The sequence below is a fragment of the Dermochelys coriacea genome, chromosome 2 (assembly GCF_009764565.3).
Source record: "Dermochelys coriacea isolate rDerCor1 chromosome 2, rDerCor1.pri.v4, whole genome shotgun sequence".
NCBI classification, from domain to species: domain Eukaryota; kingdom Metazoa; phylum Chordata; order Testudines; family Dermochelyidae; genus Dermochelys; species Dermochelys coriacea.
Window position 1 is genome coordinate 25,666,083 of NC_050069.1, and position 18,364 is coordinate 25,684,446.

The 18,364-nt window shown below is 40.5% G+C and overlaps 1 protein-coding gene across 1 annotated transcript in view; it reads left to right on the forward strand.

Moving 5' to 3' along the window:
• Positions 1 to 5,365: 5,365 nt before the first annotated feature.
• ENPP2 (ectonucleotide pyrophosphatase/phosphodiesterase 2) overlaps positions 5,366 to 18,364 on the forward strand; it is a 116,912-nt gene continuing 103,913 nt past the window's right edge. The window contains exon 1 of the mRNA XM_038392612.2: positions 5,366 to 5,522. Coding sequence (XP_038248540.1) covers positions 5,502 to 5,522 — 21 coding nt within the window. The 5' untranslated portion in view covers positions 5,366 to 5,501. The remainder of the gene's footprint in view (positions 5,523 to 18,364) is intronic.

The following is an 18,364-nucleotide window of genomic DNA, read 5'->3' on the forward strand; positions in this document are numbered from 1 at the left end:
CAAATGACAGAGACCATTAAGATCAGCAACTTTTCCTCCCCCCTCCAGTGAAGAATTGTTCATCTACAAATCTGTAAGGTCCTTAGACCTCCCTAGCTCCCCTCCCCAGTTACTCTTATCATATAGACCATCTCTTCGTTCAAGACCCATTGTGTTAGCTGCGCTCAATGGACCGGACCCTAAATTGGTATAGCTCACTGGAATTGCACCACTTTACACCAACTGAATATCTGGCCCACTGGGGACACTGTGACAGCGTGGGTGAACAGAGCCAAGGATGAAATTTCAGAAGTTGATCAGTGAATTTTTGGTAGAGGATCTTAAGCTGTGGTACTCCTTGCCACAGGAGATCAGAAACTGATCATTTTTCAGAGCAAAGATCTATATTTTTTACAAGCCATTTCTTAACAAGAGATAAAGAATAACTCACTCTCTCTCCCTATGGAAAAAGTAAATTAAAAAAAATGTTTCAGACCAAAGAAAATATTTATGGATAAATGGTAAACTATTGAAAATTAAGGAACTAACAGATCCCTAGCTATAACATAGTAAATTAAAGACATAAAACACCTGTAGAAAACATGCCAAAGCAAACAGATACTGTACATCATCATCCATTCAGATTACAGGATGGATGTGACTCAAGCCATGCCTATAAAGGCACCAGATCAGAATAATTTTTTACTACTAACTCAGACCTTGGAATTGTGCTGGTATAATATTACCTATTGCTGTACAGTTCCGGCCACAAAAATCTAAGAATCCATTTCTTCATGCATAAACCTGTTCACAGGAGATGAAACTGACACCAGGCATAGAAGCTATGAAAAGCTCCTAATGAAGCAGAACCAAGCCACGTTCCACTGCTCAGAGGATGAGTGGCTGGGGTTAAGCAATACATTAAATAAACCCTAAAGATATTTTTCAATCATAATTCACTTCCAGAAATGAACTGTGGAACAGATTAATATTATGGAAGGGGTATGTTTGCTTTACAAGTCACAATCTTTTATTAATGAATATCTGCAGAGCAGATTCTGCAAAGTACTAATTTTTTTCCATTTTTTTTCCATGGCACACTTGACAGCTGGAACAGTGGTTTTGATGCATTTTGTTTACCACATTACAGATATAAAACAAACACAGAAATAAAAGGATTAAAAGGGGCCAGATAAACAATGTTCATCATTTCTGAATTTCTAGCATATTGGGACATATGTAAACAAGATTTCAAAAACAGAAGCTTCATTTTAGTGACCTGATTTAAGTACTCAAAACCTCCCTCTGACTTAGCACGATCAAGAGGTTAAGGGCCTGGTTTTCAGAGGCTCTGGGGACCGGCAGCTGTCATTGACTTCAGTTGGAACTGTAGTACTTTGCTCAGCATCTCTGAAAATTTAGTCCTCAGGTGCAGATCCTCAAAATTATGTAGGTACCTAACAACCATTGATTTCAATACAAACGTTTGAGGATCTGGGCCTCAGGCTCTATCCTGCCAGGTGCCCTCAACATTCAGTACCTCACAGGATCATACCTTTTAGATAAAAAAGAAAAGGAGTACTTGAAAGGAGTACTTTCTTTTTTGTGAATACAGACTAACACGGCTGCTACTCTGAAACCTTTTAGATACTGAATCCTGCAATGAGATTGCGTTATGATTAGTTGTGATCAGGATTCCAATAACATCCATGCCGTGCTACCTATGAAGTCATGGTCCCTGTCCTGAAGGATCCACAACCTACTTCAGTGGGACTCCCTGGAGGTGGAGTCTTTTGCAGGATAAAGACTATAATTTGTAATCTTTGGATCTAACATTACTTTCTGGAACCTCTACTTTGTTTTTGATTGGCTCTCTAATCCATCTGTTTAATATATCACCAGCCTAATGATGCTCATACATGAAATAATTTCAGTAATCTGTTATATAGCAAGACTTTTCTCCCAGCACCCCAAAAAACTAGGTCTGCAGCTAATTGCATAAAAAGAAAGCATCCTTTCTAGTCAGAGAATAAATAAATGAATAAACCCCTGCCTGTGCTCTAATCTAAGGGAGGGGTTCTCAACCTTTTTCTTTCTTAGCGCCCCCCCATGCAATAAAAACTCCACGGCCCACCAGTGCCACAATAACTGCTTTTCTGCATACAAAAGCCTGAGTGGCGTTAGGGGATAGCAAGCAGGGTAGTTGCCTGGGGCCCCGTCCCACAGGAGCCCCGCAAAGCTACATTGTCAGGCTTCAGCTTCAGCCCAGGTGGTGGGGCTCAGGGCCCTGGGCTTCAGCCCCAGGTGGTGGTGCTTTGGCTTTCTGTCCTGGGCCCCAGCGAATCTAATTCTTGCCCTGCTTGGCGGACCCACTGAAACCTACTCGTGGACCCCTAGGGGCCCCCGGACCCCTGGTTGAGAATCACTGCTCTAAGGTACCTTAATGGAAACCGAGTTATTTTTTCCATTTCAAATGTTAAAAACCATAATTTGATAGGGGGACACATTCATTTTAAACCATAAATTGTCCAATTCAAAAGTGTCTCGGGAAGTTAGAGCATTCTCATAAAATCTCTTTCAACTGTGTTTATTGCAAGCCTACTTAACACTATCCTACCTGGGATCTAGTCCTGTTCCCATTGAAGTACTTTGAGATTGCCTCAACTGGAGCAGAATCAGGTTTTTGCTTTATAAAATATTTTGCATTAGCTTATATAAAATGAGAATGGGTTGAAACTAAGATTTATATTAATTGAATATTGCTCAAAGAAGCAGAAATAAACAATTCTGAGATCAAGATGCTAGGTCATTAAAATAGGTACAAAAATCCACTAAGCTATTTACATGTCAGTCTAGTACAAATATTGACATAAGGAAACATTTAAAAAGCTAATTATCTCCAGTGTGAAAGGTAACTTTGTTGGGGAGGGATATGGCGACTATCTACAAATGTTGGAGATATATAAATACCCAGGATATAGAGAAACAATTTAGGTTGATATATGAAGATATAGTGCTGGATTGAGCAAAGCATTTGGGCATGTGCTTAAGTTCAAGCACATGATCAAGTCCCATTAACATGGGGTTAAATGCTGTGCTGATCAGGGCCATAGTTATGAGGCATGTAATGAAATTAAGAGCTTGAAAATTTAGGCTGAATAGCAGGATCAAGCAAAAAATGTTCTGACAGTGAGCTGTTTTACGCTGTGCAATGGTCCCCAAGGGAAGTGGCAGAGGCTTACTGCCTAGGACTTTTAAAACTAAATTGGAAAAAACATTAGAATATGTAGTTCAAGAGAACAATCCTCCATGTGATGCAGCGATGGTCAATAGGTTTTTTTTAGTTGCTCAGTTCTCATTAGATCTTCATTCAATCTTTTAAACTCAAGATTGACTGTTTTTCCAAACGATATGCCCTAGTACAACCATAGATACTGAACCTGGAGCAGCAGTTAATTCAGAGAAGTCCTAAGGTCTGTGTTACGTGCAGGTCAGCTTGGATGATCACAATGGTCTCTTCTGGCCTTTATGAAACTATGCTATTTACAAACCTTTGCCATCCTTCCTTAAAGTCTGGACTGCAGTAGGAAATATTGGGGTTGTCTTTTATCCCCATATTCACAGCATATATAGTTATTGTTACATATTTTAATTTAAATTATTTTGATGCTAATTTAGATGGGAGGGAAAATCATAGGTGTTGGTTTCAGTCCTCCTTTCTTCTAGTAGTGGGAGGAAATGAATAATCAGGCTTTCCATTGACTTCAGTAGGCTGTGGCTCAAGCTTAATGGGGACACTGTCACGGTAAGTATACGTTATGTGTAATACAACAAAGTTCTTGGCTAATAAGCATATTATTAAAGAAATATTTAAAAGTCTAATTTACTTTTCAGCACTGGTCCTCGGTGTTTATTTTTTGCATTTCTTTCCATTTGAAAATGGGAATAATTGCAGATAAGACATCATCCCCTGAGTAGTGTTCCTGGCTCTGAAATTAACTTGCTGGCTGGCCTCTATGTACCTCATTTTCCTCCATCTGTTAAACAGGGTTAAAATTGTTTGTCCACCTTTGGAATGCATCCAATGAAGTGAGCTGTAGCTCACGAAAGCTTATGCTCAAATAAATTTGTTAGTCTCAAAGGTGCCACAAGTACTCCTTTTCTTTTTGCGAATACAGACTAACACGGCTGCTACTCTGAAATTTGTCCACCTTTGTGAAGCACTTTGAGTTGTCTGGCTGAAAAGCACTTATGTACTGTAATTGCAAAGTGTTCTAATTAATTTGTTTCTCCTCTGTTTCACTTGATGGCTCCCATGAATTCTTACCATGCTGAAATATTTAGGTTGTAGACACTGCAGAATAATTTTCAAATACAAAAATATTTTAATTGGATTTATATATCTATATTATGCCCACAAAAACTATGTTAAAAGAACATTATTGAAGTTGCAAAGTGAAGCCCTCAGAAGTTTGGAAATGCCAGAATTAAGATTGCCCATGCAACTTTATTTTGATCCCCTCATTGTGCATATGCATTATAACACAATCTTTAATTATATGTTCACAAACCATTTTCCCACAGATATTCCATAAATAGGAAAAATGTGGATATCAAAATATCAATATCTTCTCAAAGTTGGAAGATTGTGCATTTTTATTGACGATGCTTATTGTCCATTTCCTGATTTGTCCATTTCCTGATTAATCTTCATATTATGAAATCTAGTTAAATGAATGCCTGCATACAATGAATCTGTTTAAAAATGAATTTGCAGTGCAGGAATTAATATAAAATTCTGTACAATAAAGTCATTTAAAAAAACCCCACGGGCCATAATTTTTAAATCTGGATGCTTACAGTTGGGCACCTAAATCTCTATTTATGCACCTGAGTAAAGGTGGCAAATTTGCTGTTCCGATTGACATGAATAGGAACTGAGAGTGTTCGGAGTTTCTGAAAATCAGGGCACCTTTATTTAAGTTCCTAAATATGGATTTAGATGCCTGACTTTAAGCACCCAAGTTTGAAGAACTTAGCCAAGGATTTTGAAAGTGACTTAAAATAATTAGACCCATTAATTAATTCTGTGAAATGATTAAAAAGAACTTTGCATCACATTGCTATCTCTACACAGAGTGACCTCTCTTGAATATGTATGTGGTTAAAAGGCCTTACTAATGGGCGTCAGAGTGATTCATTTAAAAGCAGGTCTTTAGTGTGATGACACTTTCCATAGAGTCTTTTGAGGCAAAAGTCACATGTGTGCATGTAAAATCAATCCTGGAAGCAGCTCCTTTGTTCCAAAGGCATCTTCCAATTGAGCCATTGTCCTCCAAGGACAGCTGGCACCCTGACTTCATCTGCATTGGATCAATTTCAAAAGCAAATGATACAGTGGACAAACAAAACAAGCCAGGATCACTGCACCTCTCACAATTCATTCTTCACTCTCACTCTGACTCCAAGGGAAGAGCTATTGCAGTGACTGTAAGAAAAGTGATCCAAACTCCTATTAACTCATGGATAAGAAATACAAATTGGTACGGTAGGATACTTTTTTCTTTCTTTCCAAGTATTGTTACAGCGTCTTAAAAATAGTGTTGTATTATTAAACTAAATTTACAGATAAAGTGAGGCTACGTAGAAGTATTACACAGGTTATTTTAAATTTAACACAGCAGGGATTTTGACCTGACAAGTTTCAGGTGTTTTAAATACCACACTTAGACATTGTAATGAAATGCCTGAGATGGAAACTTAGGTAGGAAGTATTATTTAATGTAGAAAGAGTAATTAGCTTATACTAATCCTATTACACATAACAGTGGTAGTTCTATCCTTTTTAATATAAATTCCCTTTCATATCTTTTTAGCTTATGCATCCAGTCCAAGCACTATTAAAGTGGCTTGTGTTTTAAATGCACTTTCCCCCTATAATGTCAATATTATGGAAATAAACCAATTATTAGTTAAACAAACATAGATTTTGGCTTTTGATTTAACCAACATAGACAGCTGTTGAGTATTGAATTTGTATAAATAATGGACCTCTTTAAACCAATCTGTCTAAATGATGTTTCCATGAAAGATACCTCTACCTAAGCTTTTCCTGGGGAAATGTGTGAATTTCCTTCCCCAGAGTGATAAAACCTCAAGCAGCTGTTAAATTTTTTTGCCCATCACTCTTCTACAAATGGGAAATGTTGATTGCTCTAGATGATAAGGCAAGATCAAAACAGTTCCTCCTTTGTAGTTCCCCATAGAACTGTTTTGAGTGTGGCATTTTTGATTAAGGTAATTTTGCAAAATAAAACATTGGGTCCCTCTGGATTGCAAAACAAATCTTTTCCTTCTGATGTCTGATTACTAATCATCTATACAAACACCCTTTCAGTTACTAATCAAAGCCTATTTAAACTGGATAATGGCCATTGCCATTAAATCAGTGATAGACAAAAGCTGAGCTGAGCTCTGTGGGGTGAAGCATTTCATTAATGTCTCTGCTTAAAAAAAAAACAGTGACAGTTACATATATATATATCTATCTTTCTATTGCAAAGAAAGTACTGGCTTCCTTTGTTCAAAAAATTGTGTTAACAGAATGCTGTCAAGGTTATCTTGTAACTTTCACAAATATCTCTCTTCCCTCTCTGCTTAAGGTATAATAATCTTGTGCAAATTTAGGATTGCAATATTTTCCTTACACATTGACTGGATAGTGTGTGTGAGTGGAGTGAGGAGGAACAGAGTTTGGGGAGAGAGAATAGCATGTGGGGGAGACGACTGGGTGTATGGAAGGAAAGAGCAGCAGATTGTGAAGAAAGGTCAGAGCACTGTCCCTAACATAATTGCATGACTGGAGCTCACAGTTAGTGGCACTGAATTACATGTACAAAGCCACAGAAATTCTTATATTGAGATTAGAAGCATAGAATATCGGAGTTGGAAGGGACCTCAGGAGGTCATAGAATCATAGAATCATAGAATATCAGGGTTGGAAGGGACCCCAGAAGGTCATCTAGTCCAACCCCCTGCTCAAAGCAGGACCAAGTCCCAGTTAAATCATCCTAGCCAGGGCTTTGTCAAGCCTGACCTTAAAAACCTCTAAGGAAGGAGATTCTACCACCTCCCTAGGTCATCTAGTCCAACCCCCTGATCAAAGCAGGACCAATCCTCAATTTGCCCTAGATCCCTAAATGGCCCCTTCAAGAATTGAACTCACAACCCTGGGTTTAGCAGGCCAATGCTCAAACCCCTGAGCGATCCCTCCCCGCAACATCGGACAGCAATTTCATCTAACTGAGCGGGGCCAGAGTTATATTGGATGCTAAGAAAACATTGACCAAAAAATACTCCTCTGATGTACTAATATTTAGGCTAGTAACACTTTCTCCATTTCAAAGGATGCAGCTTTTGTAACACAATGGTTACAGTATGAGAGTGTAAAGTCATACTGTGACCAGGTTTCCAAACATTCATAATGGACGCCAGCTAAGTTTGACAGGTTTCAGAGTAGCAGCCGTGTTAGTCTATATTCGCAAAAAGAAAAGGAGTACTTGTGGCACCTTAGAGACTAACAAATTTATTAGAGCATAAGCTTTCGTGAGCTGCATCCAATGAAGTGAGCTGTAGCTCATGAAACTTATGCTCAAATAAATTGGTTAGTCTCTAAGGTGCCACAAGTACTCCTTTTCTTTTAGCTAAGTTTGAATGACTGCAATATATAAAGCTATAGTAGTGTCATTCTTGACGCTGTATCTGTTAGTAAGAGCACTCATATAACATATTTTGTCTAAGAATGTCAGATTTGATTCCCCAGTACTAATTTAATTAAGACTGTGGAGGTGGAGGTACTACTTTTCACAGAGGGATAGAATGAGGCACAATGATACTGTGATTTGCCCAAGATTACATAATCAGTGGGTGGCAGGTTTGGAAAAGAATCCAGACCTGACGCCCAGTCTCTGCTTTAATCATTAGATATAATATACTAAATTAATGATTCACTGAAGTAAACAGAATGGCACACATTTTTACACCTGCGTGGACTCACTTTCACAGATACTTCTGTCTCCAATATATTTGTATCTTTTGATTCTGCCAGATCCTGGCTATCTCAGATCTTCCTACTACTGAATGTGTCAAACACCTTCTGGGTAGAAAGTTCTCTTAGGGCTTGTCTACATTATCACATGGGGTCAATCTAAGATAGGCAACTTCAGCTACGTGAATAGCATAGCTGAAGTCGACGTACTTAGATCTACTTACCGCGGTGTCTCCACTGTGGTAAGTCGACAGCTGATGCTCTCCCGTCGACTCCGCTTGCTCTTCTCGTTCTGGTGGAGTACCGGAGTCAATGGGAGAGTGTTCAGTGATCGATTTATCGCGTCTAGTATAGATGCGATAAATCGACCCCCGATGGATCGATCACTGCCCTCCGATCTGGCGGGTACAGTAGACAAGCTCTTAGTCTCATTGCAGACTTTGCTATCACTCTTCTCATGTAAACCTTCACTTTGTTCCAAAGAACAGAAATCATGAAGTCATCCTTGAACTTAACCTTATTTTTTCCTCCCATATCATCAACTGTGTAAGTCTTCATATCATTTCTGGAATACTGCCAGAGTTGTTCTTGTCCCTTTTTCTGCTGAAATTCTTACTTCTGCTGCAGTCATATCCCATCCCCACTATTAAAATTTCCTGTTTCACACTATTCAGGGACCTGATTACTTTCTACCTCAGTCTTTGAATGACACATTCATCTGAGGTCTTGTCTGCTCGTTTCTGCTAGAAGTTAAAGATCCCATGGCATTTTTCAAAACCCAATGTCCTAGCTATTATATCTGTCTTAATATGTAGGCTTTAGTATTCAAGGCCAAAATTTAGGCCTCTGGCTGCACATAGACACCTGCTGCAAAGGCCCGACTCCACAGAATTTGTAGAACAGAGACATAAACCATGAAAGGCATTCCAGGATGGGCCTGAGCCAAGCACCACCGGCTGCATATTTAAAGACATACTAACCTGATCTCCCAGCATCTCATACAGATTACTCCTTTGCATTGCAGGACTAATCTACAAAGGGGCCAAGTATGTGGCTGTGCTTGTCTGAACATAGGCCCACATTCTCACTATTCTCACAGGGTCCTGTGTCCATGCCACCCAGTAAAAATGTTTAGGACCTGAATTTGGCTCCAAGTCAGGATGTGAGATATTGCTGAACATGCAAAGCCAGATTCTCAAAGAACAGGTTGCCTTCAGAGAATCTGTCCCGGATTTTATAGTGAGCCCAGTATAGTGCTGGGGCAGGATCTGAAGAGTTTCACAGGACTTAATTTGTAATGAAAGAGGTGCCAAGGCTCAAGCAATCTTTTTACTGATGCAGCAAGCCCAGAGGTGCTCGGGCTCAGCCCTGGCAAGCCCTGGAACAAGTTAAGCACTGGAGTTTAGTCAGTGCTTTGTAAATAGCATAGCAGGGCAGACAGAATCAATAAAACTCACAGTGAATATACCATGCATTGTGCTTCAGTGCCTTGATTTAAGGAGCACCCTGTAATCTATCTAGAATTACACCAAACCGTCATATTTCACTTGTAAGGTTCTTGAAGTAGGGATCAGGTTTGATACCATGCTAATCACATTGATAGGACTCAACAAATAATGGTAAAGAAAGAGAAAAAATTGGAGTAGAAATTACTATAATCAAAATCTTTAATCATCCATCAATACATTGCTTTGGAGAAAAGCTTTTCAATTTTATTAATACCCACTCCCAGTGTAGTCAAACATAGCTGAACAATACTTTGCATGGTCACATTTGCGCCAGTTTTGTTACCATCATCATCATGACAGTGAATTCCTACCAACACACTTGCTGCTCTCTCTACAATCCTGGTTATGAAAATGCAAAAGCAACATAGTCTCTGGAATATCAGAATAATTCAGTTTTCAAGTGTTCTATATGCTGTTGAATGCCCCTTAATTTGGAAAGTTGAATGTGTAAGGGTGTTAGCTAGTTCTTGAATTGGGTTTGCAGCTGGGTTTACAGAGACACACATGACACCACTACTAGTTTAAAAGAGAGGAAAAAAGACAAGTGGAATGAGGGGATAATTTTATCTCCCCACACACTCGCTATTTGTGTCCCTAATATTCAGTAGCAGGCTGACTCCTAAAAATGCCAGTGATCCTGTTACAGCCATGTGCACCACATTGATAGTGTAGGAATTCACCTTTTCCTCAAAGGTGACTAACGCTATAAACAAGAGAGTATAGGAATAGCCAGCCAGTCAAACTGGGAATGTCAAAGAGATCACAGTACAGTTTCTTGTAATAATATTTGGTTACCTGATTGTTGAGAGACGAACCAAGTACAGCACAAGGTATATCCACAAACTTGACAATTATTTTAATAAGAACAATGCTGTACAGGTGTGACACAGGTATGCTGATAAGAGACTGAATTTTATTCCCTGGCTCCAATCACCAGACATGGTGATTACAAAAAGTTACTGCCCCAGAACACGGAAAGGGGTTAGTGTTCACTCACTCCAGTAGTTACTGTTACAAACAAGTCATTGCACACATTTTCATCATCATTTGAAGACTAGTCTAGTAACCTTCCTTGGATTATTTGTATTTCTCCAAGGTGGAAATCAATGGCCAAAAATAAAACTGGGGGAAATTATCCATCTTTACAATTTTCGCCAAATATATTTGCCATTTTTTCAAGCAGTTCTTGCCCCTTTATAGCAAACCCTGTGGAGTGCTCTAGGAGAAATATAGTGTTATGCAGGGGTGGATGAAACTCCATTGAAGCTAGTGGGTGTAACAGCCACATTTCATTCAGGATAAATGCAAGAAGCAATTAAGCTCCTTTTAGAGTAATATAGCTGAAAACAATAGTAGCCACACCCAAAATACAGGACACATTCAAGGCTGGTCAGAAGCTGAGCTATGTGACCAGAGGGCTGAATGCAAACACACAGAAAACATTTTTATGGTTCTGTGAATGTATGTGAGAGAAGCAGCCAGAAACACCACAAAAACAGACAAAGAATGCAGCAAAAAGCCAAGGACAGCTAAAGAAACATTTGTAGCATAACACTGAGAGAAAGTTAAAACAGAGAACTTTTGGGGTAGAGTGCTGAAAAAAGTGTCTTGGAATATCCAACAAAAAAACTGCTTTCTGTTGTTTTATTTCTACTTTGTTCAGGTAAGCAGGACTTTGTACAGTTTTTGTAAATAAGCAGGATTGCTTCAAAGAAATAGCTGACTCCATTATCAATATCTCCTCCTAATGGAAACAACCAGCAGGACCTCAAATATTGGCTAGCTGTTTGGGTCTAAAGGACACTGATTTCAGGAGTGGGATCCAGTTTCCAAGGAGAAACACTGAGAATTTGTAGCAATTTGCAGCAAGAACATAAGAATGGCGGTACTGGGTCAGACCAATGGTCCATCTACTCAGTGTCCTGTCTTCCGGCAGTGGACAATGACGGGTGCCCCAGAGGGAATGAACAGAACAGGTAACCATCAAGTGATCCATCCCCTGTCGCCCATTCCCAGCTTCTGCCAAATAAAGGCTAGGGACACCATCCCTGCCTATCCTGGCTAATAGCCATTGATGGACCTATCCTCCATGAATTTATCTAGTTCTTTTTTGAACTCTGTTGTAGAGTTGGCCTTCACAATACCCCCTAGCAAAGAGTTCCACAGGGTGACTGTGCGTTGTGTGAAGAAATACTTCCTTTTGGAATGATCCATGTTCATTTGCTGAATATTTCTGAAAAGCATCTAATAGTAAAGAAGGGAACCATAGTACCAAAATGTGAACTGGCAGATCTAGTAAATGCTGGAATAGAAGAAAACTAAAAGGAGGAAAGGAGAGCAGGTGAGCTCCCAAGAGTCTCAACTGGACTTGTTCCAGTGCAGTGCTGTACACTCAAATGAGGAGCAACAGATTGGGGTAGGAGACTTTCTGATTAGGAATCAGAGTTGTTCTACCAATCCAACGAAGATATAGGTTGTACTGCCCTGGTCCAGCACAAGATTAATAACTGGGTAAAATGACCCATTAAACAGCCACCTCACTGTTTGTCAGTAACAAAGAGGGAAGAAGCTTTATAGACCACTGAGGAAATGCATAAGGAAGGCATAATAGAGCCTTCAGCCAGCACTCCAGCCTTACCTATGGTTCTGGTTAAGAAAAAAGATGGCAGCACCAGATTCTGTGTGGACTATAGAAAAGTAAATGAAGTCACATTAAAGGATTCATATCCATTACCATGAATAGATGATACGATGGATGTTGTAGCTGGTTCAATCTGGTTTTCCACACTGGGTCTTAAAAGTAGGTATTGGCAAGTGGAAGTGGATCCAAAGGATGGGGAAAAGACTGCTTTCCCAGCAGGACACGGCCTGTGGCAATTTAAAGTGATGACTTTAAGCCTGCATAATGTATCAGCCACAGTTGAGAAGCTAACAAGGAGAATTAATAAAACATGCCACTTTCAGCCTTTTTGTTATACCTAGATGATATTTTGGTCCATGGTAAAACCTGTAAACAGGAACTGACATATTTACAAATGAGCTGTGATAAGCTTAATACAGCCAACCTGAAACCAATGCTAAAGAAATGAGAGTTGTTTCCAAAACGGGTAATCTACCTTGGGGGCACATAAGTGAGCAGGAATTTCCCCTGACAAAAAGAAAAATTGAGGTTGTGAAGAACTGGCCAACTCCCCAGACACTCACAGATGTGCAGACTTGTATAGGATGCTGCTGTTATAGGAAGTTTATTTGTAGGTTTTGCAATATTGCAAGACCATTGTATAGGTTGGGTGAAAGAGGGAAACCATTTCAGTGTGTTAGCAGAACATAATTTAATGTTTTCAGAGTTGAAGAAGACTCTTGTGACTGTCCTGTCTCAGCCTACCCACGTTTAAAAACCTCTTTTGATATTGGATGTAGATAGTCGTACTTATGATTTTGGGGCAGTATTGACACAAGAACAGAAGGGACTTGAGCTGCTGATGGCTCATTATAGCAAATGTCTAAGTTCTCTGGAGATAAATTATCACAGCACCTGAAAGAAGTGTTAGCAGTGGGCATCACCCAAAGTAGTATAGTTCAAATACAGATACATAGTCGATATTCCTAACTTCAGATACAGAAATGATACAGGCATACAAGTTGGATAATCACATTCAGTAAATCATAACCTTTCCAATGATCTCTCACATGAGCCATCTTGCGTAAAGTACATCTCAGTTATGTCATATACATACCATAAGCATATTTTCATAAAGAATATGGAATGAAATGTCACAGGAGGCTAAAAGGTAATATTGTCCTAAGCAGGAGAGCAGGGAATTGGTTATTCAAAGGAACGAGTGGGCCCAGAACGAGATGGCTCTCCTAGTCTCTTCCTATAATTTGCAGAAGTGCAAGTGTTCCTGGCACATCCACTGGAACTGTGGATGTGGAGCAATGGATTCCTTACCAGCTAAAAGCTTCCCAAAGAGGGGAACTCCTATCAGAGTAGTGTGTGATTGGAAAATCACATGGCAAATACAGCTACCTTGGAATGTAGCATCCTCACAGAAATACCATGGTAGAAGGTTTTTGGTCTCTATAGGAAAGCTTGAAATTTAAAGATAAAATAGGGAGGAAAAAAACAGTGGGAGATGTGCATAGGTATCATCTGGGTTTTGTCCTGAGAGAAAAGCATGATGTCAATAGTTAAGCTTGTTTCATTTGTCATTTAAAAATTATTTTTTTCTTCTTGTTTGGAATGGGTCAGATAGGCATAAGAAGTATCTAGGGACTAATAACAAGTATTTCTGCTATAAAATGGGGCCCATCAATTTGAAATAACAGAGGAGGAGAAAGACCTGAATGAATTAGTTGATCATAGAAAGATTATAATTCACCAATAGGATGTGGCTATGAAAAAGACAAATGTGAACCTAGGATTTATCAAGTTAGATATTTCCAGTAGAGACAACGAAATATTAATGCCATTGCACAAGGCATTAGTGAGAACTCATCTAGAACACTGCATACAATTCCAGTCACCCATGTCCAAGAAAGATGTATTTAAATTGGAACAGGTGCAGAGAAGATCATCCAGGATGATATGGGGAATGGAGATCTTATTTTACCAGAAGAGACTAAAAGATCTTGGCTTATTTAGTTTAGCAAAATGAAGGTTCAGAGGGGATATGATTGCTCTTTATAAACACATTTGCCAGTGGGGGGGGGAAAACATGAGGGAGGGAGAAGAGCTATTTAATCTAAAGGACAATGCTGGAACCAGAACAAATGAGTATAAACTGGCCATGAATAAATTTAGGCTGGAAATTAGGAGCTTTCCAATGATCAGAGGAGTGGGGTTCTGCAACAACCTTCTGATAGGTGGGGGCATACAACTGAACTAGTTTTAAGATGGAGCTTGATAAGTTTATGAATGGGATTATTCAGACAGGTTGTCTGTGATAGCAGGGGACTCGACTCGATGAAACAGGAGGACCCTTCCAGACCTATCTGTCCATGGCATCACCATTTTGGATTCCACTGAGACAAGGGGCACGGGCGGAGCTGCCGGGGGGAGAAAGGGGGAGTTTATAATACTGGTGGTGGGGTGCAACCTCGCTGAAGCAGTGAGCATGCTAGCTGTCCTTCATTCAGGATAAGTGTAAGAAGCAGTTATGCTCCTTTTAGAGGAAAATAACGGAAGCAACAGGAGCCATTACCTAAAACACAGGCCACATGTAAGGCTGTTCAGGAGCTGAGTTCTGTGCAGGGTAGGAGTTTCATTGAGGCTGAATGAAAATGCTGGAGGCTGGCTATTGTTTTAATGGAGTTGTGAATGTGTGTGAGGGAGAAGCAGACCGAAACACCAGAGTTGGAGCAGAAAGCCAAGGACATCCAGAAAAGCATTTGTAGCATGACCCTGAGAGAGAGCTAAGAGAGAGAACTCTTGGGATAGAGTGCTGGCTGGAAAAAGATGTGAAGATGCCTGAGAAGCATGTAGTGGCTAAGCAAATATAATTTTTTACTGAGTAAGGGGTTGCTATTGTCTGTTTCAAAGGAAACAATTGAATAATTGTTTTCTGCAAAGTCTGAGCAATATAAGAATATTTTCCTTGCATCGCAGCTAACAATAATGAAAATTGAAGAACAGATTATTTCTGAAAATCATATAAGGTTGATAACAAAAAATGAATGTAGAGAAACAAAACACCACTAAAATGAATAAAAAGAAAAGGAGTACTTGTGGCACCTTAGAGACTAACAAATTTATTAGAGCATAAGCTTTCGTGGGCTACAGCCCTCTTCATCGGATGCATAGAATGGAACATATAGTAAGAAGATATACATACAGAGAAGGTGGAAGTTGCCACAGAAACTGTAAAAAGTTTTTTTTTTTCCACCAAATGCATCCGATGAAGTGAGCTGTAGCTCACGAAAGCTTATGCTCTAATAAATTTGTTAGTCTCTAAGGTGCCACAAGTACTCCTTTTCTTTTTGCGAATACAGACTAACACGGCTGCTACTCTGAAACCTGTCATAGAAACTGTAAGAAGCTAATTAATTAAGATGAGCTATTATCAGCAGGAGAAAAAAACTTTTGTAGTGATAATCAAGATGGCCCATTTAGACAGTTGACAAGAAGGTGTGAGGATACTTAACATGGGGAAATAGATTCAATATGTGTACAATATCAGAGGGGTAGCCGTGTTAGTCTGGATCTGTAAAAGCGGCAAAGAGTCCTGTGGTACCTTATAGACTAACAGACGTATTGGAGCATGAGCTTTTGTGGGTGAATACCCGCTTCGTCGGATGCATGTAGTGGAAATTTCCAGAGGCAGGTATAAATATGCAAGCAAGAATCAGGCTAGGGATAACAAGGTTAGTTCAATCAGGGAGGATGAGGCCATCTTTTAGCAGTTGAGGTGTCAACAGCAAGGGAGGAGAAACTGCTTTTGTAGTTGGCTAGCCATTCACAGTCTTTGTTTAATCCTGAGCTGATGGTGTCAAATTTGCAAATGAACTGAAGCTCAGCAAAAAGAAAAGTAGCTCACGAAAGCTTATGCTCTAATAAATTTGTTAGTCTCTAAGGTGCCACAAGTACTCCTTTTCTTTTTGCGAATACAGACTAACACGGCTGCTACTCTGAAACCTGAAGCTCAGCAGTTTCTCTCTGAAGTCTGGTCCTGAAGTTTTTTTGCTGCAGGATGGCTACCTTTAAATCTGCTCTTGTATGTCCAGCGAGGCTGAAGTGTTCTCCTACAGGTTTTTGTATATTGCCATTCCTAATATCTGATTTATATCCATTTATCCTTTTACGTAGGGACGGTCCAGTTTGGCCGATGTACATAGCAGAGGGGCATTGCTGGCACATGATGGCATATATTACATTGGTGGATGTGCAAGTGAATGAACCGGTGATGGTGTGGTTGATCTGGTTAGATCCTGTGATGGTGTCTCTAGTGTCTCTAGATATGTGGGCAGAGTTGGCATCAAGGTTTGTTGCATGGTTCCTGCAACAATTGGTTGCTGAGGTAGAGTTACTATGGTGCGGTGTGTAGTTGCTGGTGAGAATATGCTTCAGGTTGGTGGGTTATCTGTGGGTAAGGACTGGCCTGCCTCCCAAGGTCTGTGAAGTGAGGGATTGTTGTCCAGGATGGGTTGTAGATCACTGATGATGTGTTGGAGAGGTTTTAGCTGAGGACTGTATATGATGGCCAGTGGAATTCTGTTGGTTTCTTTCTTGGGCTTGTCTTGCAGCAGGAGGCTTCTGGGTACACGTCTGGCTCTGTTGATCTGTTTCCTTATTTCCTTGTGTGGGTATCGTAGTTTTGAGAATGCTTGGTGAAGATCTTGTAGGTGTTGGTCTCTGTCTGAGGGGTGGAGCAAATGCGGTTGTACCTCAGCGCTTGGCTGTAGACAATGGATCGTGTGGTGTGTCCGGGCTGGAAGCTGGAGCATGAAGGTAGGCATAGTGGGTTGGTGGATTTTCGGTATGGGGTGATGTTAACGTGACCTTATTTGCAGGGTGGTGTCTAGGAAGTGGACCTCCTGTGCAGATTGCTCCAGGCTGGGGTTGATGGTGCGGTGGAAGCTGTTGAAATCATGGTGGAATTCTTCCAGGGTTTCCTTCCCATGGGTCCAGATGATGAAGATGTCATCTAACGTAGGTGGAGAAGGGGCATGAGTGGACGAGAGCCAAGGAAGCGTTGTTCCAGGTCAACCATAAAAATGTTGGCATATTGTGGGGCCATGTGGGTGCCCATAGCAGTGCCACTGGTCTGGAGGTATATATGGTCTCCAAATTTGAAATAATTGTGTGTGAGGATAAAGTTATAGAGCTCAGCAACCAGTTGTGCTGTGGCATCATCAGGGATACTGTTCCTGACAGCTTGTATTCCATCTGTGTGTGGGATGTTTGTGTAGAGAGCCTCTATATCTCTGGTGGCTAGGATGGTGTTTTCTGGAAGATCACCAATGCATTGTAGTTTTCTCAGGAAATCGATGGTGTCATGGAGATAGCTGGGAGTGGTAGTGGCGCAGGCCCTGAGTAGAGAGTCCACATATCTGGACAGTCCTTCAGTGAGAGTGCCAATGCCCGAGATGATGGGGCGTCCAGGGTTTCCGGGTTTGTGGATCTGGGGTAGTAGATAGAATAACCCCGGTCGAGGCTCTAAGGGTATGTTGATTTGTTCCTGTGTTAGTGTAGGGAGTGTCCTGAGTAGATGGTGCAGTTTCTTAGTGTATTCCACAGTAGGATCTGAGGAGAGTGGCCTGTAGAATTTGGTATTGGAGAGTTGTCTGGCAGCCTCCTTTTGGTAGTCAGACCTGTTCATGATGACAACAGCACCTCCTTTATCAGCCTCTTTGATTATAATGTCAGGGTTGTTTCTGAGGCTGTGGATGGCATTGCGTTCTGCATGACTTAGGTTATGAGGCAAGTGATGTTGTTTTTCCACGATTTCTGCCTGTGCATGTTGGCGGAAGCACTCTATATATAGGTCCAGACTGTCATTGCGACTCTCAGGAAGAGTCCATGTGGAGTTCTTCTTCTTGTGCTGTTGGTTGGAGGGTATCTGTGTATCAGTGCGCTGTTCAGTGTTATCCTGAAAGTATTCTTTGAGTCGGAGATGGCAAAAGTAGGCTTCCAGCATACCGCAAAACTGTATCATGTTTGGGGGGGGGGTGGCGGGACAGAAAGAGAGTCCCTGAGATAAGACAGACTCTTCTGCCGGGCTCAGTGTGTAGCTGGATAGATTGACGATATTGCTGGGTGAGTTAGGGGTACCACTGTTGTGGCCCCATATGGCAGATAGGATTTTAGACAGTTACAGTCCTTTTTCCTTTG